We start from the raw sequence: 22842 nt of genomic DNA on the forward strand, positions 1-22842 counted from the left end.
TAATTATAACCTGCTCCCTAAGGCAATTCATTCTAAAGAGGGCAAACATTCATACTGTAATAATAAAGTTCATGTAGGCATTGTTCCTGTTCCAACCTTAACTTTAACAGTGCCCTCAAAGGAGTTCATTTCAAGATCTAAGTCCCTGTGCTTTTCTGCTGAGCAATCGGTAGGATTCTCCTAATGTCATTCCATATCGGAATGTCTACAGACTAAGACCTTTGATGAAACCTGATAAAGCCAGGCCCTTGTGCACGTTCTGGATACTGAGACAGCGCTTCTATATCATATCCTTGCTGCATAATTGTAAGTACAGTTTTAGGCCGGATAAGAATTTAGCCCTTACCAGCTTTTAGTAAGTCGCACTTCAGCACTAAGTGGCGTAACGACTCAAATTTCAGTATACAAAACCTACAGTAGGCTACATCTTTCGTTGTCGAAATTCCTTCTGAGCTGAAGTTCCTTGGTGGGTAAAAGATTCCACCATGCCCTGGGTAGTAGCCCATGATAATACCGATTGGGAAATTGAAGCAGAATATTCGATTGATACCCGCAGCACCTATGATAATGTGCAGGATGACCCAATGAAGGGTATGAATGGAAATCATTGGTGGTCTCAATCCATTCAAAATCGAGCAAGGTCCTTTTAACCTTTTAGAGGGTTGGAGAGCAAGGTCTCCGGATTAGAGGCAATATCATACAAGAGAGATTCACATCAACCCTTTAGGGCAGTTAGATCTACGGAAAAGTTCACATTTTCTCCCATCAGATGATACAAAGAGTCCAGCATCGCGGGCAACATTTTTGCAAATGGTGTTAGAAGGCACCATTGTACCCTTGACCAAATTGAAGACACCCAATTTAAATGTTAGTGCCGATAATGGCACTGCATTAGGTACACTGAGGATCCACCTCCATATTCTGCCCTCACTTCTATTTTCTTTATCGGACATTAATTCTAGGCTGTATGTTAGTTTTGGCACAGTGTTCCCTTCGAAGAACACTAATGCAAGTTTCAGTGAGAATCTACCAAATTTGCGATCTATTTTTCTGATCTGAGATTCCTGGAGCTTGGCCTTGTGACAGTGTCTCATAGGCCATTTAAGTACCTTTTTTATATGCACTAAAATTAAACCCCAGATAACTTACGCTCGGCAATACCTTCAATATACCCTACTGTATGGTTGGGCTTCACCCTCCTTTCCTAAATGAGACAATTTTTGTTTTATTGGGATTAATAATGAGCCTCTCTTCTTTTGAATATCCCTCAAATCTATTCAAGAGCCTCTGGAAGCCGACCCCAGTTTGATCAAAATTCAGAATGTCGTCTGCATATTCAAGCCATATGATTTTTGCCTGCCCAGCTTTCGGAGCAATCAACCCTTCGTTGGCTAGAGTAAGCACAACATCTGGCATATATTGGTTGCACAGGCAGGGGGCCAAAACGCAACCCGGTCTGACCCCCTGGTAGGATCTGATTCTCTGAGAGACATCTCCCCTTTTGACTCAAACGGACCTGTATCCCACAATTCTCATGAACACCCATGATTAACCTCAGAAGCCCCCCCCCCCCCGGCAGGCCCCAGGTAGCCAATGTTGCCCATAGCTTACCTCGCACTACACAATTAAACGCGGCCGAGAGATCTAATCGAGGCCATATAGGTGCATCCCTTCGGCCTCCTCCAAGCATCTTCCTGTATGCATTTGAGAGAAAGCCCATTCGTCGAATGCCCCTTCCGAAACCCAGTCTGGCAACGATCTAGTGGATGCTTCACTTTCGCCCAATCCTCCAAGTGGGAAAGCAGGAATGCCGAAAAGGTTTTACAATCAGCATCAAAAGTGAAATTGGCCGATAGTTCATAGGATCGGCCCTGCTCACATACTTGTAGATAGGAATCACATGAGCAGTGCTCCAAGACTGTGGTGTTTCCCCTGTACCAATAATATCTTTAAATTCAAGGTATAGTAGAGTCGCCCAGGTGTTTTTATCAGCTTTGAAGGTGTTGTTTCCAAGTCCATTCAGACCTGGAGCTCTTGAATTTTTACATTTGGATAATATGGAATAGATGGTATTGATATCTAGTGTGGGGTTCCCAAATGGCACAATCCAAATAATAGTTATCGCAGGAGGGTTAGTCGTTGGTTCACCAAAGCTTCCCTTAAAATAACTCAACCCATTCCAACTCTGAGATGGTGTTTAGCTGGCAAACAATATAGTTAGGATCTTGTCCATTGAAAAACTGCCAAAAGTCACTGACGTGTTAATCAGTACCCCTGGCATAGTTTCAGCGTCCTGTTGGAATAAGATATTTTTTATTGACTTGCAATAGTCTTATAGGACTGCTTGATCTTCATAACCAGCTCTGAACTAGTACCCTCATCTAAGGTTGATCGCCGGATCAGTCTGATTTCCCTCTTCATTTTTATTTGTGCAGAAGCCAGGTCCCCATTATAACAATGAGAATGTCTAACAAGGCCATTCCCTCTATTTTCAGTCCTAGTGCGGATACCGGCAACCAGGAGACCAATAAACCTCTGTATCTCAGTCACATTAAAGTTACACATTTTCCATTCAAGGGTAGTTGGATTCAGGTTGTCCCTCAGATTCTTATTCAACACATAGCTGTTAATATCAGTTCATCTTACTGAGTTACCCGCCATACTAGCGTCAACCTGTGGCTGGAGGCAAATTCTTGTAAGATTTAATACAAAACGGAAGGATGCCGTCAGGATACAATGATCACTCCAATAATTCTTGGTTAGGTTAAACGACGCACAGCGGTTCAAAAGAAAATTATCCGCAAAGGCGTAATCCAATAAGGAGGAACTATTCCCCCCCCCCACCCCCCAATGCCAAGTGTGCCATTTCGACTAACTAGATATTTGTGACTTTTTCCCCACCAGAGGCTATAGGCCCAGGCACCCCAGACCCACATAACAAATTTTCCCCAGCTGTCGCTTCCCGCCATGATCTACTTGCTCTAAATGTACCTCATCAAGATCCCAAGGGGTAGTATAAAATCCAGTCGGAATTGACTTCTCCCACCACTAGAACCCTACCATTAGCATACCTCCCGGACCACTCATCAATAACCTGGCATGCATTATCAACAAAGGCTTCCACAAGTGTGCCAGTGAATATTAATGATCAGAATCTTCACAGAGCCGTCCTGGGAGGGAACATCCACACCAAGAACTCCAAAGGGTAGATTTTCAATAATAAAAGCCCCTACAGAGGCACATGCTGTTTTCTACTGCAGTTAGTAGGCCCCCTGATGGTCTCCATCCCACACTCTTTTGCTGATTGGGTAAAGATCTTATATCCATCTAAGCTAGGAGTATAAGTCCTCCATGTTTCTTGTAGGCAGTTACTATTAGTCTCTTTTAGATTGGGCAAACGGATCGGGTTAGTAAAAAGATGTACATTACAACGTGAGTTCCATGATTTTAGGCACAGGGGGAACCTTTCTCCATTCAGTGCCCGCACAGATTGGTTGATTACAGGACAAGTTTCTGCCACAAGGAGGAAATGATGGCCGCTCAGTCTATTTCTTTTTCAGCAGCCTTCCCAGTCCCCGAGCCCACCCTCCCTTTCCCCACCAGGGGGAGCACCCTTCTGTGCATAAATTTTAGGGTAAGAGCTACCCTTCTCAGGCTCCACCTGTTTAACTTCAAACCCTAAATTCAGTAGTCCTTCACGTTGGGTGAGGATCAATTCCTTTACCAGGGGAGAGTTCAGGTAGATAATACAAGAGTCTAAATGATCTCTCTCGGGGAAAGCCACTCTCCCGATTTATCAGGTGAGCCCACCAATGCCAAGGAAGCAATTTCTGAGAATATCAACAAAATGTTACTGCGGTTCAGGCATACCAGGAAATCGGGGCCCAATGTGCTAGTCATTTTAATTTGCAATGGCCCCTGACTGGTGCTCTGATCATTCGTCCTGGTGCCCAGAACATCCCTCCCCTTTGTTCCCTCGTGAGTCAATCGCTCATGGGATCAAAGATGTACTACAGGAGCCCGAAGCTGTAGTGTGTAGATTAGATCTATCTCCTGGGGGATATGTTGAGGGCAAATGGAGACGTTGTAACAGATCCCTGACTCCTGAGGCCACCCTAGGATAATTAGACATCGGGGTGATTTCAGTTGGAATATCCAACAGTCGTCGGTACAGATCTTTGTCACCAGGGGGTAGTTGGGCATAGGGGAGATATCAATTGGGTTATCAAATAACCGCGACTTGTCACTTCCACATCCCACCCCTAAGGGGAGGGTTCCCACCCCAAATTTCACGTTGGAATTGGATTTCTCGTCTGTCCCACAACCATTTCCACACAGTGGTCAACACTGCTGGAGGCCCCCACTTTAACATCCCAGATTGCTTGCTGATCAGAGTGGTCCCCCCCCCCCCCTCTCTGCCACCCCTCCAGGGGCATGCACCCCCTTACCCAACTTTGGGGTGGGGTAGGCTGACGTAGAGGCCCCCTCACTGGATCCCCAGATAGATCTAATAGGGCCAGCAATGGCTCCCTGTGGGCATATATCCATAAGCCCAAACACGGGGACAGAGGCTGTGCCACTACTAGCGCCTCTTTTGGGTCACCTTATGTGCACCCTTACATCCCAGATCAGAGCACATGGGATCACATTTGCCAACCTCCAACAAGGTTTCGACCGAGGGGCAGGAACCCCACCCTGGGCTGCATTAACCGCTGCATCATGGTAAGAAACCAACACATTTGGATCAGTTTGTGCCATAGAGTCAACAGACAAAACCTTAGGAGGCACCTCGAACCTTGAGCCACCATGCTCATTTACAGGGGACAGCCTAGAACGGAAAAGAGATTTGTGAGCAGCTCTAATGCTTAGACTATGATTCCTTCATACCACAGGTTTCCGCTTCACCACTTTTTGTCCTTTTATTTTTTACCTTGTTTGATTTAGGAGAGACGAACTCTTCCACAGTCGGTGTGATGCCCTGTGAATCCCCCCACCCCACAAAAATGTCTGGACCTGCCAACTCGGGAGATGGTCGGTAGTAAGGTCCACAATTGGGCAAGTCCCATTGCGGTCCTTCAGGGGGGAGCTAAAAGGAATAGACTCCAACCTAGACCCCAGCAAACTGGGGAAGGTTATTCGACCCTCCTCATTGTTGGTATTTGAGATTTCAATAATTTGCAAGGAGCTTACAACAGAGATGGGCTTTGGCTGTTGCCCTCCCACAGCCACCCTCTCCTCCCTTAGGCATCCACCAATAGGTCCACATCGCAATTCAAAGTCAATGTCCTCTAGTTTAGTATTCACATCAGCAATCATTGCATTGGTAGATTTTAATTCAGCCCAGATGTTGTCATAGAATGAGACAAATGAACTCTGAACCATGTTCAATGCGCAAACAGTAGTGTGGGTCAATTGAATAAACTCGTCATTCTCCCTCAGGGTATGATGACATGCCGGGGAGTCACTCTGAGCACCAAATACCCCTGAACCATCAGCTTCTAATTGGGCCTTGGCTTTTGATCATAGCCCTTGTCATCCTTGTCAATGAAGTTAGTAAGCGCTGTTTGTGAATACTATGCCGACGCATCACAGGTTTGTTGCACCACACTTTCGATGTGATTACTTACAGACTGTTCACGGTTTCCTTCTTGATCAGCAAGTTCAATGATGCTGATATCCGTCAGGTCCTTTGAGCCACAGAAATGTACCTGCGTATTCCTTACAGAGTGGTCCAACATTGCTGTTCCTTTCAGAGCTAGAATAGTTTTCAGTTCAATGCTAGTTGTAGCCCCCACAGTTCACTGGCATGTAGAAAAATTAAGCAACTTGTCAATTAGGATTGATACTGTAGTGAATCCTCTAGACGGGAAAGGTCAGGAGGGCACAAGTTAACAGTTACAAAAAATCTCAAAGGAAGCTTACTAACTCGGCACCATATAAGGCCTAAGTCTCAGTTTACCGACAGCACTGTGAGGGAGGCGTGTACAGCGTCCTCGTATGTAATCCTTTTACCGCAGTTAGTTGGTCATGGCTATCTGTAGCGACCGCATGGGATCTCGCACAGGGGCGTCGTGAAATGTAGAAGCAGGGAGCGTCCCACTGTATCCCGCTCACTCCTCGCTAACACTCGCCAACACTCCACAATTCGCTCCGCATTCGCTGGAGATGTAGTTTTTAAACGCTGAATGTACAGCTCCTCCTCAGCAACACCGTGCCGATAGCCACAGGCTTCAAAGGGGTCCAGTCTGCAAAAACACTTGCCAACACGCCACAATTCATTTGGATCAACGCTTGCAAATCTACCCCTCGTAATACATTACTATATACAAAGAAATAGTCTAGTGAGGCTTCAAGCTTACCACAAAACCAAGTGGATTTCCCAGGTATGGCCACCCTGGTCTGTCCATTTAGCAATTGGAGCTCCCTAGCCTCCATTTGCCACATCCAAGCGAATGCCCTCTTGGGGTGGAAGTAGCTTTTAGGAGCATTAATGGAGTACCATTTCCATCCAGGCATTTGATGTTAAAATCTATACTTAGTATAATTTAAGGATCTTCTAATTCTATGCAGCTCGCCTCAATTCCATTATACAACCAATGAAACATTCAGCTTTTATCTTAGCTAGATTCCAGTAGAGCTTAAATAATATAACTGATTTGCTTCTTCTCCAAGCCCCTTGGTTGATTTCTAAGGTTGGCGTTTTAACCCAGGGATTGGGCCCTTTCTCACCTGAATCCCATGCCCTGTTTTGATCAACGTTAGCAACCCTGAATAAGGTCTTCCTTAAGTACCTTTTTTGGCTGGATTTGCGTAGCCCCAAAACCCATCACATATAGGAACTGCCCGCAACTGTTTCCTGTAAACGTAGAAATCAAACAATTTCAAAGTCTGCTCATCCCTCATCAAATAAGTGTAACCCCCCCCCCCCCACTCCTCCCTCCTCCGCGTTCCAGCAGCCAACCAACACATCTCCCCAATTTTGTTCTCCCTCACACTATTTATTTTGACACAGCGCTAAGCCAGGCCCAATCTTCGGTCTGCCTTGCCAGAACAAGACTGTCTAAGCTACCAGCCTTTCATGAGCTTTTATAGAAGAGAAGGATACTCTTAGACGGCTAATGCCTTTTCGTACCCTCCTCGACCACTTTACATCAAGGATTTCGATGTCTTAAAATGATTTTGGCATTTTCTTGGAGCCTAAGATGGGCCCAGTCCCATATGTGTTCAGCAATACTAAGCCTTTTATCACTGTCTTTCAATGCCTGTAAGGCCAAAACATCATCTTTTAGTTCGAATCCTAGTGGAAGAAGAGCTGAGATGCTTCCCACAGAACCATTTTTATAGCATGTAATCTAACCTAATCCATCCTTGCTTCCGTCACAAATTCGACTACTGAGATGTCTTCTGAGTCTATATAACAAAGATTTGGAATGTGGTGCAATAGTCTAACACCGTTTCTCTGGTTCAAAATTAAACCATGATTTTGATGAGGGCAGCCGTTCCAGTGGCATGTTGTATGCCTGCCTTTTATTCATTCTCTTCTGAACATTATTTACGTCAATTTGTGGTCTGAAGGAGTAGAATAAGTATTGGGTTTCTGCCCATGCTCTTTATATTTGTGCACTGCTACATTGGGTTTTTTGAGCCAGCGTTTCCCCTGAAGACCTAGGTGCTCCTGTCTCAAACACAATATTAGTAGGTGGGGGCACCCTCCTTTAAAGCATTGGGAGTTCATGCTTGTCTCTGCTTCGAATGACTCATTAGATGAATCGATATAGTAAGTCGAGAAATTCAGTGTGCCGTCCATTATAGTTTCATCCTCTTGTGGCTCTCGGCCTTATGCCACAAACACTGGGTCTGTCAAAGGACTTTGGGGTGGAGAGACCCGATCGAGAGACCACTTTCACTTGGGCTGGGACATCGGGATGCGGAGCCGGTGGTGTTCTTAGATTGTCTGAGAAATTCTCTAGAGCCATTAGATCTTGTTTTTTTCGATGGATGGCTATTTTCCCATTTTCTTCATTAGTTGGGCAATCGCCAATGGGAGCCTTTCTCTACACTTGTCAAAAATAGGAATTTGTTTTGTTAGTAGGATGTATTTTCAATCTCTGCTCTGCGCCTTATATGTCCACAACCAAGTCAACATCTAACGTTGTGGGCTCTACTTCGGGCTCCATATGTCGAGCACTCCTTCCCTGTTGTCTTAAGTTGGGCTTTTCCACTGCAGGCCCTTTGTTTATTTCTTTTCGGGTCGTTGTACCACCCTTCGCTTTGCCCTTGAGTTGGGAGGGTTTATCACACCGTAATTCTATACATTTAGCATTTTACAAATTTTCCGTCATTGGCAGGATCTCACTCGTAAGGGATTCCTGCTCCTTATCCTTCTGATTTAAGCCCCCGCTCTTTACATCATAGGTTTCAACCATTTCTGGCATTCCATTATCGCATCCATCAGGATGTTTTGTCTGCCCCCTCTCACAAGGTCACACAATTGGCCCTACTACTGCAACGACAACTAGCTCCACGATCAAGCCTTGCTTGCATAGTCGTGGTGAAAGATTCCAAAAGAATTAGTTTAGAATGTATCATTGCAAGCAGAGTTGCCTGATCCTTTGTGATCATTTATAGAGTTGCATAATTTCAAAAAAGGTGCCGGCGCGATGGTGAGAGCTGACTATATACTGTTTTGCATTTGAAAGATTGAGTTGGCTGTAAGTTGATTAGCCAACAGGCTTGTACTGGGAGAGAACACAGACTTACTCGGTGTAGTTCAGGCCGATGAAGAAGAACTGTCAGAGATCTCTCTCTCTTGTATGCGCAGAGGGTCTAAAGGCGGCAGCTGTGGGTGCACATGTTGTAATCTTTTCCAATCTCACTTTCTCATTGTCTGATTGTATTGGTACATGCGAGTTTAGGGGGCCACATGCCCTCTGCCCAATTCCTGGAATCTTCACAATGTTCTGAGAGGTTACCAGTTTGCGTAAGGGACTCCTTCAATTGCGTCTTCGACTCGAGACTACGTTTTTAATGGCGGTAATGTCTCTGGATAGGCACGCTGCAAGAGCTGAAGTTCAAGGCAAACTGTCGTTAGTCAAGGTAAGCACAGCATTATAAGCTGGAGTCCTCAGTTCATTGACGCCTGTGGTGCTCTTTAAACATTCACAGCTTGTAATTGGAGGATCTCTCCCCGGGGCCCCCGAACCTCAGAGGACCCAGATGTTCTGGCAGGGTTGGGGGGGGGGGGCATCCAGCGATTTGTCTGACTATTCAATCCAAAGCACCGCAGGTGAAGCGGGTAGAGCACCCCTTACTTTGATCCCAAATGCATCATTTATTTCTCATAGGACTCCACTCTCGAGTGCCGGGGGATCCCCAGAGTCAACTAAGTGCGCCCCCGCTGCCTCCAGGTTCTCGATCTGTCAAATCCAACACCCTCACTAAGGCTTTTGGCAAACAGACTAACGGCAACTTGCAAGTCACAATGGGGGGGAAGCAAATTCAATCTCACCTTCGGTTCTGCCATGGAGAGTACGACCGGTAAATCCTGAAGGTTCAGTTGCCACTGACCCCCACACCCACTGCAGTTGACTGAACTTGATCTCGCCAACCCCCCACCACAATGCCTTCTTCTTGGGGTGCCCACCGCAACCGCTCCACCAATGTCTCCATTTACAGCGCAAGTAAGAGCGGGGATAATTGGCACTCTTGTCTTGTACCCCTTTTCAACTAAAAAAAACAGACAGTTTCCCATTAGCCACCACCCATGCCACTGGAGAAGAGTACAGTGCCTGGAGCCCTTTCAGCATTTTTTTTCCACCTACCCCCTCAACCTACAAACCGCAATACCCTGTAAAGAAAACTCCAGTCCACTCTGTCGAAAGCCTTTTCTGCATCCAAGGCCACTACGTAGGGTAAACCTCTAGTTTCTCTGCAAAATCCATCAAATGCAGCGTCTTTCGAAAAGTATCTGCTCCTTGTCTACCACGGATTAAACCAACCTGATCCGAATGAACCAGGCGCGGCATGACCTGCTCCATTCTGGTGGAGAGTACCATGGTAAATATCTTGACTTGCAACTCTGTGGATCCCTTCCTGCCTTTGGCATAACCGTTACTGCGGGGTGTGGTGGGGGGGGGGCGGTGCACCTGCCCCATAACCAAGATTCGATTAAAGAGTTATCTGTGTGATGGGCTAGTGATGTGTGATGGGCTAGTGTTGCTCGCAAAAGTATTGTAAAACCCCACCGTATATCAATCATGCCCTGGAGCCTTCCCTATCTTCATCCCTCAAAGGCATTAAGGCCTGAATTCACCTACCAAGCGTTCATTGATGGGCAGGGAATTTCCGCAATCAGAGGTTGGATATACTGATGGTGCAGGGGACTAAGCTAGTGTGTGTGGGGGGAGGAGAGGTGCATCCCGTGGCCCAGATTGGGCAGGTGTTCTGGGCATCAGGGGCAAATAAAAAAAAAAGTAGAATGGATATCCTCCTTAACAGGAGGATTTGCCTTTGCAATCGATGGGTTTGGCAGACGGTAGAGCTTTGGCCTTGCTGTTCTCCGGCATGTTAGATGGGGTACATGTGACTCTGGCCACAGTTTATTGCCCCAATCGGGGACAGCTGCTATTTGCTGGTTGAGTTACTTGGGCAAAGCTGTGGCCTACTACTGGTGGGGTCTATAGTAGGTCGTGCCCAGTATTTTTTGTTATTGAGGGGACTGTGTTATATTAGGTCAAAGTCAATGTGAAAAGAGTGAAACACAGACTAGCCCTTTCTCCTGTATATCTATCCATGTACTAGCCACACGCTTCGACATCTAAATAGTCATACCTAGCCTAAATTGCTTTTAAACACACCCTGACTCAAACAATCTTGTACTAATGTAACATACACATATTAGATAATTCATACCTCACAATAATTTTTCTTACTTTTCATTTTATACAGAAAACATCACATGACAATACATAACAAAAAAATATTCCAAGGGTTATCTATGGACTTAGTTTTCTTTAATCTATTCACAATTTGTCTTTGGTTTCAAAAGATATCTCATCACAAAGTTATTAAATGCGAGTGGTTGTTTTCTCAAATTGATATATCTTCTGGATGTTATATTCAACATGTTTCAACCTATTTCTGTAGAATAAACCCCATCCTAGAGAAGGTTTTTTCAGAGGCCTTCTTTGGGACAGATGATCGTCTTTTTTCTTCTGATTTTTATTAAATCTTCTAACCTTTATTTCTTCCTATTCTTTCTTTTAGTAGACTTGGAACAGGGACATATTTTTTGTGGGTTCCTTTTGCTGGAGCCTTACAGTTGGTTTCTGGCGTTTACAACAATGTCTATTTGTGTCTTGTAGTGTAACCTAGGCTTGACTCACGCGTGGTTCTTCTTTCTTGTTCTTATGGTTGTATTTGCATCGTCCAGACGTGTTGTCTCAGATCGATTCAAGCGCCAAGTGCAACAAAAAAAAAACTACTACTGGTGGGGCAGGGTGGTCGGGGGGGGGGATTTCAACATGTGGGCAGATCTGGCCATGGACCGAAGTGGTGGGTTTAGCCTGTCAGGGGACAGGGTGTCCCATGCGGGCGGAGGCTTTCATAGTTCTATGGCAGGGCAGGGCAGGGCTTGGTTGATGTTTGGAGGTGGTGACACCCAGCAGACATGGGCTATACGTTCCTCTCCCCCGTTCATGGTACCCAGACACAGATTGACTATTGGTTTATACAGAGGCATCATTTGGGTAGGGTGTATGGTAGCAAGCTTTCTATTAGCGGGTCAGAGTATGGGCTTCTCGATGGCAGGCCTTCAAACAAGAGTCCCTATGGAGATGCAACAATATGTTGCTTAAAGATATGGTTTTCATTGAGAAGGTCAGAAAAGCAGTGGGGGACGTATTCAGGTTTAAGGACACTGGGAGGTAGACTTTAGCACAGTGTGGGAACTAGCAAAGGCAATGTGGAGAGGTCTTCTGATAAAGGAGGGCCCAACCAAGAAAAGGGTGAAGATCTTGCTAGTGGAGAGGTTGAGGGGGGAAATTCACGACCTAGAAGCTGCAGCGTCATGTGGCAGGGATGCTGATGGTGGAAAGCTTAAGCTAGCAAGTAAGGAGAGGCAGGAGTTGGAGGTGGGGAAGGTGGTGTCCAGTTTGTTTTCTTTGCTAGCGAAGTTATGAGAAGGGGGATAAAACTGACGCAATATAGCGTGGCGGCTATGCGGGCAACAAGCAGGTCACTGAGTTGCTTCAGTTGTGGATGCCCAGCGGTCTCCATACTTCACCACTAGGGGTGTATTTCAGGAGTATGCTGTGTTCTATGAGGATCTATACAACGTAGGGAGGGTGGTTGAAGAATGTGACCTTGAGCTATATTTAAGGGGTGTGTCGCTGCCACTTTTGGACAGAGGGCAACTTTCATCTTCTCTCTATATCTGAGAAAGCAGACCATGATCGACCTCTGACCTTTACCCCCTCCTCCACATATGTGCGCTCTCTCACCCCTCATCAGTTTTTCTCAGAAATTTGCTAATTCCCTCCACCTTAGAGACCCCCAGGGATTTTGAGAACTTTATTTTTTTAACCTGGAGAGAGCGAGACCATTTTTCCCACTCTCTCATGTATTTTAATGTGATTTTTGAACACTGACAAACTCCATAGGCATGATATTTTACATTGTGTCACACAGCATCTTCAGTGCAGTGGCACAGGGAAGTCTTTCAGATGTGCCAAAGGTTTGAATACCTTCTCTGGGATAAACTACTGTTTCCCAGAGCAGTAAAGTGAAATTGACTTTATTTACATTTGTAACTTTCTAGACACAGCACACACTATCTTCACAATACGGTGGTTAAGGGGTTACCTAGTATCCCCTTTGTCTAGCATCTCATGTAACATTTTCTATGTTACCCTTTCCTCACTGTATGGTTGGTGGTAGTGGTATCGTTTTAACTACCGTGATGTGCATTTACCGCAGGCTGCGTTCACAGCTGCAGTAAAGCACCCAAGGGTGCCATTTTTGTCAAAATGGGCCAGGTCTTCTTTTTTCGCCGTTTCTTTGTGGAAAGGTCCTTCTTGAGATTTACTCTGCGTGCCAAACCAGGTTTGGTCCCATTGTTCGCTTTGCCAGGGTGTCTGGGGTAGGCAGGAAGTGAGGGAGGTGCCCAAACTCCCTTTGCTTAGTCTCCTACGAGACCCAAATTCACTCTGGGATGATTGGCTGACTGTCCTCCAAGGAAAGCCACCCCGTTGGGTGATTGACAGCTGGGCTGGAATGAATTGGAGAGAACTGGATAAAAGGCAAGTCTTTTGGCTTGGAAGGCAGAGTCGATCACTGGACGAAGGAACTGAAGAAGAACTTAGGACGCCTGCTGCAACTCCTATACCATTGGTTTGCCCGGTGAAGCCTTGCTGCAGTGCCAAAAGCCAAGTTTGCATCGACGGAGAAGCTCCTGCAAGGACGACTTCTCCTCTTGAGTTGGTGGGACCAATCAACTCCAAAGTAAGCCATCTGTACATCCATCTCGGAGCTGGTTGAATTTCCATGTTTCTACTGGAAACCGTATAGCCAGGGAGAGGAATACCAGATTGTGTGCGTTGCTTTTAAGCTGGCCTAGAGCTCCAGGAAGATCCTCCGTACCCCCAGGAAGCAGGACTGATGAGCCTGAGCCCCCTCAACAGAGTACAGGACCCTAGAAGCAAGGAAAGTCCATCTCGACAGCCAGGAACCGTGTTTCTGTTTGCGGAGGAGCTGAAACACTGAACAGCCACTGAAAGTGAAGTTTGCCGGTTGCGAGTTTTGACCGTCCCAGTGCAGTGCAGGAGTCCCCGACGTCCTCCCTCTTGTCCCCACGACGGAGGCCCAGGAACAGTTAGATCTGCAGAGCTGCACAGGAACAGTCATCTGCTGCATCTTTTCTCATCTTTAAAGGTACTGTGCAAAGTCTAAGAGAACTTACCTCTTGCTGTAGAGTTGCTTGCATCTTCTACTACTCACAAGTCTAATCAGCTTGTGGCCCTACATTTGATTCTTCTTTTCTTCAAAGACTTCTAAAACATTGTGCAAAGACTTCCTACTTAACTACAAAGAAGTGCTTCAGCTTACGTAGACTTTGGCCTATTGACTTTGGCTTAGCCTCTTCCACTGAATGACTCTTATTGGAGGATATGAACGTATTAGCCTGCTTAAGAATATTGGTGGTCTCTTGTTTGTTCTAAGTAATCTTTTCCTTTGACTTATTACTATATGATCCTAAATGCAACAGTGATATATTAATGTCCCCAGCACCCTAGCAATTGAAGTCACCTGAGGGTGTAGGTAGTGTCTGTGGGCCATCCCAAAAGGGCATCTACTGATGTAGCGCTATTAAGAGTGTGTATTTCAAGAAGTGTATTTGAGTGTTACTATTATATTGCTCCCTTCTGAAGAAGGCTTATTATGAATAATTGTTTATTCAAGAAACCTTGAGTATGATAGTTTATTTGAATACTTGTAACTATAAATCTCTGTGTAACTCCACTACAGCTCACATTGACCCGTCTTGAGATAAGCCTGGCTGCTCAACATGCTACGAAAACTGTGTAGCACAAGCTTATACCAAAGGTCAGGTCGGCTGCACGATTTAGGTCATCTGTATGACAAGGGGACCCCTCACCTTTGAGCAATGTAAGACGATCACGTTGCCAGAAACGGAGCGATTTCACTACATGCAACTCGGATACTGGACGTTCCATCTTGAGACCAGAAGGGGACGGGGGGGGGGGGGGAGTTCAGAAAGACCTGGTGCCTGTGGAGAAGCTGGTATTGTTTAACCTCTCTTATCACAAGGTTTGTAACGTGTACAAGCTATTAGCGGTAGACTCAGGGGAAGAGATGGAGGCATATATGAGGAGCTGGGAGAGGGACTTTGGTTGCACGATTCCAATTACATCACAGGAAACCATGTGGTAGAGGGCTTCTAGAGCATCTATATGTACCAGAATATTAGAGAACTCTACACCAGATCGTTTGTTCTATGTACCCCTTGGTTTCTCCTCATTGTTGCAGGGGGTGTGCAGAGGTTGGATCCATGACTCCTATATGGTGGCATTGCCTGGTAATTAAACCCTTTTGGGCGGCTTTTGTTATTTTAATCCAAGAAATTGTGGCTATTTGGCTCCCCCTAGATCCTTTGGTGGTCCTGCTCGCAGATACAGACGACCAGGATGTGTTTACCTTTGGGGCTCCTCACTCTGTTCTATCCAACCGTATGCTCACTGCAGCTAAACTTCCCATCGCTCAGCACTGGAAAAAGGTGGATGCTCCTTTGCTTCATATGGGGTGGGCCAAAATGTGGTATATTTGTACCATGGACTAAATCTTTTCTACCCTCTGACTCTTTGGTGAAAAATAGGCATATTCGGGATCCCTTTTCACGCTTGTTACTTCAGATGACTACAGCCCTCTGATTTCTGTGCAAAGGAAATCATTCTCACTATTGTTAATAAGATGCAGCAAGCGTAGTAGATGGACGCTATGCTGTGGGCTGACCAGTACCTTTCTTGATCTATTCCAGGTCCTTTTGCCAAACTCTTTCGACAGCCACAGATGATCCCAGTTCTCCCCCTTGCTTGTGCTTTCTTACCCTTTTAATTGCATGTATACTGAAAAGCGATTATGTATGCAGTGCTTTTCTCCCGTTGTATCTCTTCCATGTTGTTTTTCTTTTCTTTTTTGTAATGAATTTGAAAATCCAATAAATCTACTTTTTTTTAAAGAAAGTGATGGCTAGGAAGCCTTGAATTAATCCTCCTTTCTGTGGATTCATCTGGCCCACTTTCCTTACACCATGTTTAGGAAGTTTGTGCAATGAAATGAGGAAGGGGCATGTGGAAATCAGTCTATCACAGATGTTTTGGAACCAGGTTCTGGACCCTCAAACAGATGTACAAACATTGGGGGAAGAAAATAGTCACTCTAGATGTCCCTGAAATGGAGGACTTTCATAACCATTAGTCATTATGAGTCAACAGATTCATGGGGCGTGTGGTGGTGTGGGTAGGCCGTGTGTACAGATGTGTGGACATTGTAGAAACCTTTGCATTAACAGCGCTCTGAGAACACATTGCCTTTGACCCAAGAAGTGTTGGAGATGAGAGGAAATTGTAACACAGAAATGTGTGCTTTACTTTAAGGAATGTCTGATAATAGGAGGTTTTGCTTGGCTCTGTGTATCGAGGAAAGTTCATGGATTAGAAACCGTACAAGTGTGCATTGTAAGCAACCAACATGAGATAGGACCATATTGCATTTTTAGGCAACAAGTTTGGTCTTCTGCTGCAATTTACATGAACCATGTACAGTTTACTTTAACTATGACACTAGCTAATGGACTAATGTGTTGCTTTTTGACTGTATTATTTGCTGCCATCTACATCCTACTGCTTGAGCTCTTTGCAGGTAGTTTTTTTTGTGGTACTGTACTTTTAATACTTTTGCTTGTGTTTTTGAAGATCAGATCTAGATGCCTCTGCTGCTTTGTACCAATGCTGCCTTGAGCTTTTGATTCTCTTCACAGAGGAACCCAAAGTCGGGATTAAAACCATCAAGATGTACTGCCAGAGAATGCAGGAGGAGAACATCACTAGGGCTTTGATTGTGGTGCAGACTGGCATGACACCCTCTGCAAAGCAGGTACTCTTCTTCCTAATTATTATAAGATTATTCCCGTCAAAAGACATGGGTAATTAACTGTCTGTGGAGACGGCAGGTGAAAGGTGCTTACTGTGACTGCCCTTTACCATCTGACTCATGAGGAAATTATCCCTCTGCAGGTCTGCACTTCATCTCTGACCTCAGGAAGAAAACTTTCTTCAGAGGTTGGCATCCCTGCAAAATACCTCCCTGGACAAAAATAATTTCCTCCTACTTGTGGATCACTATGACATATTTCCCATTTTGATACAAAGCGTATGGAAGTTTAAAGTTTTTTCTCCTGTTGGGAAGGAACCAGGGTCCTCCCGCATCCCCAAGCTCTTTAGAATTAGGCAAGATTTGTTTTAGGTACTATAATGAACTAGGAGGGGGGGAGGGCAATGGGAAGCGTCTCATGCAGATATGACATACACTGACATGGGCAGGCACTGAAAGACATGGGCAGACACTGAAGAAGGCAGTTATTGTTTAGATATAAGGTGCCATTGACTATTAGCTGAATAGATTTGTAATGTCAGAGCCAATGCATTGTAAAAATCTTGTGGCTTGTGCTAAACAATGGACTACAGGCTTCCACAGTGTTTGCTTGCACTGGCAGAGCACACAGTGACCCACCAGCTGCCTACTGTCCATCAAGAGTCCATGCACGCTAAACATGGGATTTACATGATCGGTGCACAAAATGCAGAATTGGGACATATTATGAGTATTAAGTGTGGGGGAACTTAAAGGGCCCAGATAAATGTGAGTGGAATGTGGAGAGAATGACTGGAAAATGTTTTTATGCATGAAATGTTCATTGCGTAAGCTATCAAAATGTATAGTAGCATGTTCTGACAGAAACCGCTGACAATGAAGAAAGGAAGGCCTTGCAGCATCCCTTGTATGGAAGAAGGATGGATGCCACCACAGCAAGACAGTACTATGTAAACCCTTGATTGGGACCACTTTGGCAGGGAAAAGAACAGAACAGAACAGGGACAGGAGAAGACCGTTCAAGCAACAGAGTCCTTTGCTACCATCCTCATTTTTGTCTAATCCAGTCTAGCAGGCGGCAATAGTGTGCGTGCACCCTCTGGTCCTGGATCTCATTAGGCTACCCAGTGCACTTGGACAAATTATGCCATCATTTCCCTATTGTTCATATCAACGGTTTATTAATTAAAATCCATAAAAACAAGGCGATCAACGTTTCGCTGCTGCTTAGTTATGGTTTCAACAGTATATATACAACTAGAAGGTGTACTTGTGCTTCACACTTTGTAAGCTTCAAGTGCTGTATCTGTACTTGTATGGCTGAAGCATGCAAGCCTTTGTACTGTTTAGGTGGCATGCTTTCATCAACTTCAGTGCAAAATGAAGTTCCTGTAATTATGAGAGATTTGCCACGATGTGATGGACAACGTCATTGTGGACACTATTGAAGAGACATGCACAGTTTCAGGTTGCCCGCATTACTACAAAAGCACCGTTTTGGCCACATGACTTTAAAAGTGAGTGTCGCTAATGTCTGCTAAAATGCTGAGTGTGGAAAGTTTAGGGACAATAAACTGCTGAAGATTTCATGAACTGCAGAACTTTAGGGACAATGAATGTAGAACTACGGCACGAAGAGCAATATGGCAAGGGTAAGCATTGCAGACCCCTTACAATTATTTTATTTTTTAAAAGGAAATCGGGGGGAAAAAAAAATTCTGTCGTCCTGGCTCTCCGTCCCAACTGGTTGGGAACACCTGCATCCGTAGGCGCGTCTGGAAAAGCTGGCTTAAAAAGATAGCTGTCACTTTAGTTTTTGAAGTGCCTATGTCACGCGTGCGTCCCTCCGCACGCCAGGTCCACACCTTACCCTCGCGTCACCAACGGTCCACACCCAGTTCCTGTTTTTCCGCTTACTGGGCGGGTCACAATGTTTTGCTGCACTGTCGCTTTTCGGGGTGCTCCTTTGGCTGTCCATCTAGTGATTGATTCTTTACTCTTTTCAATGTGTGGTGCCTCCCTCTACGCATGCCGTATTCGACAGGCTTAAAGCAGTGCATCCATTGCCGGAAGCGTTTTTCAGTAGCTGAGCCCACCATGCCTGTGTTCGCTGTCTGGGTATACATCACCTTGTGAGTACCTGCATATTTTGCTGTGGAATTCACCCGAGGTCTATGCAGACTCATCTTCTCTCCATGTCCTAGCTGGGACTGGTACCGAAGGTGACTTGGAACAGGGGGGGGGGGGATGCCGATATCGGTAAGGGGGGGGGAACTATACCTTCAGGTGAGGTACTAGTTTCGGCACCGGCTGTCAGTACCCAAGGGAACAGTTCCGGAGTCTTCACAGGACCGTTCAGGGGGAAACCTCTGGCCTATTCACCTGAAAGTACCTCTGGGTGGGAAAGCACTATTACCTCCAAGTGGGAAAGTGTCACAGAAGACCATCCGGTACCGCAAGAGTTGTTTACTCCGGACAAAATAACAGTACCAGCAAAACCCTCTGTTGCCTCGGTACACCGAACAGGCAAGGGTATGTGCAAAGAGGCTCGCGCCTCTGGGGTTGATTCGGTCCATTCTGTTTCCCTGTACTGGACAAAGCCAAGTCTGCTTCTGCACCCAAAACATCTGGTACTTCGGTGCAGAAAGAAAAAGTTTCAGCCTCAACGGCTGAAGGTGAGCTTGCAAGCTCCTTGGTACCGAGTAAATCTTGTGAGTCCTCTCCTAAGACGCATAAGTACTCTCATTCAAGATCTAGTCCCGTACCAAATTCTCCACAAACACACAAACAGAAGAAAACTCCCATGGCTTTTGTCTTGGTACCGGAGAGCCATAAAGACAATTCAACCTTAATTTCTGACTCGGAAGACTTTGACTCTTCCAAATTGTGTACAGTTACAAAAGAACAATTGTTCAGCGTTCCTGGGAGAGCTCACACTTCTCAGACTTTGCCTTAATTTTCTCCTCAGTCGGAGGACAATTTGGGTCAACCTACACTGGTGCCATCACAACCTGCATCCCAACTGGTTCTAACCAACATTCGGGTGCCTAGACCGGTGATATTGAACATTTACAATTCTAGTCAACTGCTTAATAGAGCTGATTCTTCTAAATCTATCAGATTGGTAGAACCTCTACCTTGCCATTCCCAATTGGTAAACAACATCACTAACCCTGTGCTGGAAACCATGCTTTTTGAGCCCTTCCTCGAAATCTTGGCTCAACGCATCAAGGGCAAAATGTCACCAGTACTACCTCCATAGATTGGTTCGAGTCGACCCTTAACCCGACCCTTTACCGGTACCAGTGGACAATGTGGACCCTGCTCCTCAACCCAAAAAACAGTGTGTCTAAGGATACTGACTCAATTTCAGAGGACACCACTCATTCACCTTCTATGGTGTTCCATGACATTGTCACTAAAGCCATGCAGGCTCTTGAAAGCCTCCCAAAGGATAAGCCTGAAACGGCTGGTGTTTTTGGGAAATTCAGGCTACCCCGCACGTCCACACCACGTAGTTGGGTATCGAGCTACAACTAAAACGGAGTATCAATTCCCCTGTAAATCTGATCAGAAATCAATGAGAGTTCAAACTAAATGTATTCACCATTAATATCCAGCAAAACCTATATTCAAAAAGTGACATGTCTAAAATAGCACATGACAATCAATTAAATAACACATCCCATACCTTTGGTATTGATCTTATGCAGACTGTCATATTCATTGTACAGTACAAAAGTGTAGTTAGTAGCCATGTGATCAAGTACACTGTACCGGTCAACCCACTACTGTTTCCAGCTCAGAGGTAAACTTTCTGTTTGCAGTCACTTAATGCCCTCCGAGCTTTCTTCAGGACACATAGCCCAGCGCAATGTAGTCTCCTTCTAATCTCCAAAAACCATGCGTAGATATTCAAAAACGACACTACAAAAAAAAGGGTATTGTCACTGTTATGTTAAAAAAAATCTAAACAGGGTACCATACGGTCGGCCCTGTATTTGATGTAGCTACCTGCCTACCTTAGATTTCTTCTATTGTGTGGTGGGCCACTAAATATTTCACTCCTGCTATTCAGAGGTTTATTTGTCTTGTTGCAACTACATAGAAAGATAAAATTAAGGAACAAATGCTACTTTTTATTATCCAAATCACTTCTCACTCGTTCCATTTTAAACTCTATTGTTGAAAAACTTTTTTGTGTACCTGTTTAGCGTTTTTTCAGCAGAAACCGGATCAGCATTATGCTGCACAGGTAGTGTTCCTGCTTGTCAAAACTCCCAACAGAGCCACTGCTATTTCTGTGAGGAGACAGGAAAGTCTCTTAAGTGCAAAAGGGGCTGGTATATTTGTCTAGAGCACATCGTGTTCATAATGAGATGCGAGAATGCTGCATATCATATCGAGCAAGATTGGATTAGAAAAACATTTGAGGCTCGCCGTTTTTGTTTTTCATAAATTCAAAAACAAAAGCCAAATATGGCAAGTATCAATAAAGTTGCAATCACGCCAATCTGGAAGTCCCCATTCCGAAATGGGGATGCTGGTTCCTTCAAATACGAAGTGCGTATGCACACGCCGGTAAGATCAGCAGTACCAGGAAATACAAAACAAGGACAACGTCTCTCACGCGGCTGATTGAGCAGGTGAGACCTTTTGATTATGGCGGTTGCTCAAGGGTACATCCCTTTTACTCTAACCATATTGTACTGCTCAAATTTATGAAAAACAAAGTAGTAGCCTAGTAGTACACCTAGAGTGTTTTGCTAATTCAATCTTGCTTAATATGATATGCAGGGTTCTCGTATCTCAGTATGAACAGTCTGATCAGTTATTTCACTGGATGGCTGGTAGTTTTGACCAATGTTGCTGAAAAAAATATTCTTTTGCGACTCATTTGACCAAAAACTCTACTTGGGTACTACTTCTGCCAAAGGAACAAATTACCATTTGCAACTGTGGGCCATTTTTCATTGGTGCCTGAGATAATGCTGTGCCGCAGTCTGACCTTGCACACTGCTCGCTATGAAAGAGTACTCCAAAATTGCAAGTCTTGGGTGAGGGAGCAAGAAGGACAGATTGGAAGGAGATGGGCTTGAGATGGTGTTGGAAACCGGGAGTGTTGTCTGCAAAGATGTGATGGTGAAAGCCAAAGGACAAGATAAGTGTACTTAAGGGAAAAGTTTGGAGGGAAAATGATCAAATGTCACAGGACGGAGGGGTGTGGTCAGAGGTTTGTGGGTTCCAAGAGATTTTAAAGATGTGACCTTTGCGTTAGGAGGTAGTTGAGGCTAAAGCTGAGTGGCGACACCCAAGGTCTTGGAGTAAGCAGGGGGGGGGGCGGAGTTTCTGACACTGTTGAAAGCGGGAAAACTGTTGATAAGGATGTGTATAGAAGAGCGTTTGAGTGGTTCATCACCACAGCAGGGCGACACGGGTACCAGCGGCTGTTCCATGGCGAAGGTCCCGTAAGAGCTAGTCAGTTCACAGGACGGACCACCAAAAGCCTTGTTTGCAGGCTAAGCAGGAGGTGCCGAGAGTAGTTGGTCCCACTACTCCCAATGGGTCGAAGCGCCCTTACAGGCCTTCTGTGATCGATGAAAAACAGGGCCTCTGAAGGGACAACAGCGGGGTCAGGGTGCCAAACCTTCCAGCAGGTCACCAGTGGTCCCTCAGATCTGCTTCTTCGCGTCAGGATACTTGGCTCCGTTACTAAGTTCGGTGTGAAATCAGAAGATCGACCTGGAATAGGTTTAGAGTGCCTTCTCTTATCCAGAATCTCCTTCACGCAAAAACAAGGGGAAACCAATAAAAGATCTTCACACATTCAACCATTCCAGACGTGGACCAATCACGGACCACAGTGGTCCCAGTCATCCCAGCACAACAGATATCCTGGCACCCAGGGTGTGCAATGGAACTAGACAGTTGCAGCCCACATCCTGGGCGCACAAACACAAGGCATGCAGAAGCCTGCGAAAGCTTTGGTTTACGCGGTGGTCTGTATGTCCAAATAAGGAAATTCCCAGGTCTTCTCGACCTGGGGAAGGCAAAAGGAAATTTCCCGGGTTTGCTCGACCTGGGGACGGCAAAGGGGACAAAATGGCCAATGGACATACCAAAGGACCTCGTGGCATGGCCATTTTAGGCAGTGGCCACTGTCCTGGGACAAAC

At 45.4% G+C, this 22842-nt stretch overlaps 1 protein-coding gene across 1 annotated transcript in view; it reads left to right on the plus strand.

The window, feature by feature from the left end:
• Positions 1 to 22842, plus strand: part of POLR2E (RNA polymerase II, I and III subunit E) — a 178203-nt gene that overhangs the window by 37839 nt on the left and 117522 nt on the right. Inside the window, exon 3 of the mRNA XM_069647351.1 lies at positions 16556 to 16671. Within this exon, the coding sequence (XP_069503452.1) occupies positions 16556 to 16671 (116 nt within the window). The remainder of the gene's footprint in view (positions 1 to 16555; positions 16672 to 22842) is intronic.

Source organism: Ambystoma mexicanum, chromosome 1p (genome assembly GCF_040938575.1).
Source record: "Ambystoma mexicanum isolate Mex_15411 chromosome 1p, UKY_AmexF1_1, whole genome shotgun sequence".
Classification (NCBI taxonomy): Eukaryota; Metazoa; Chordata; class Amphibia; order Caudata; family Ambystomatidae; genus Ambystoma; species Ambystoma mexicanum.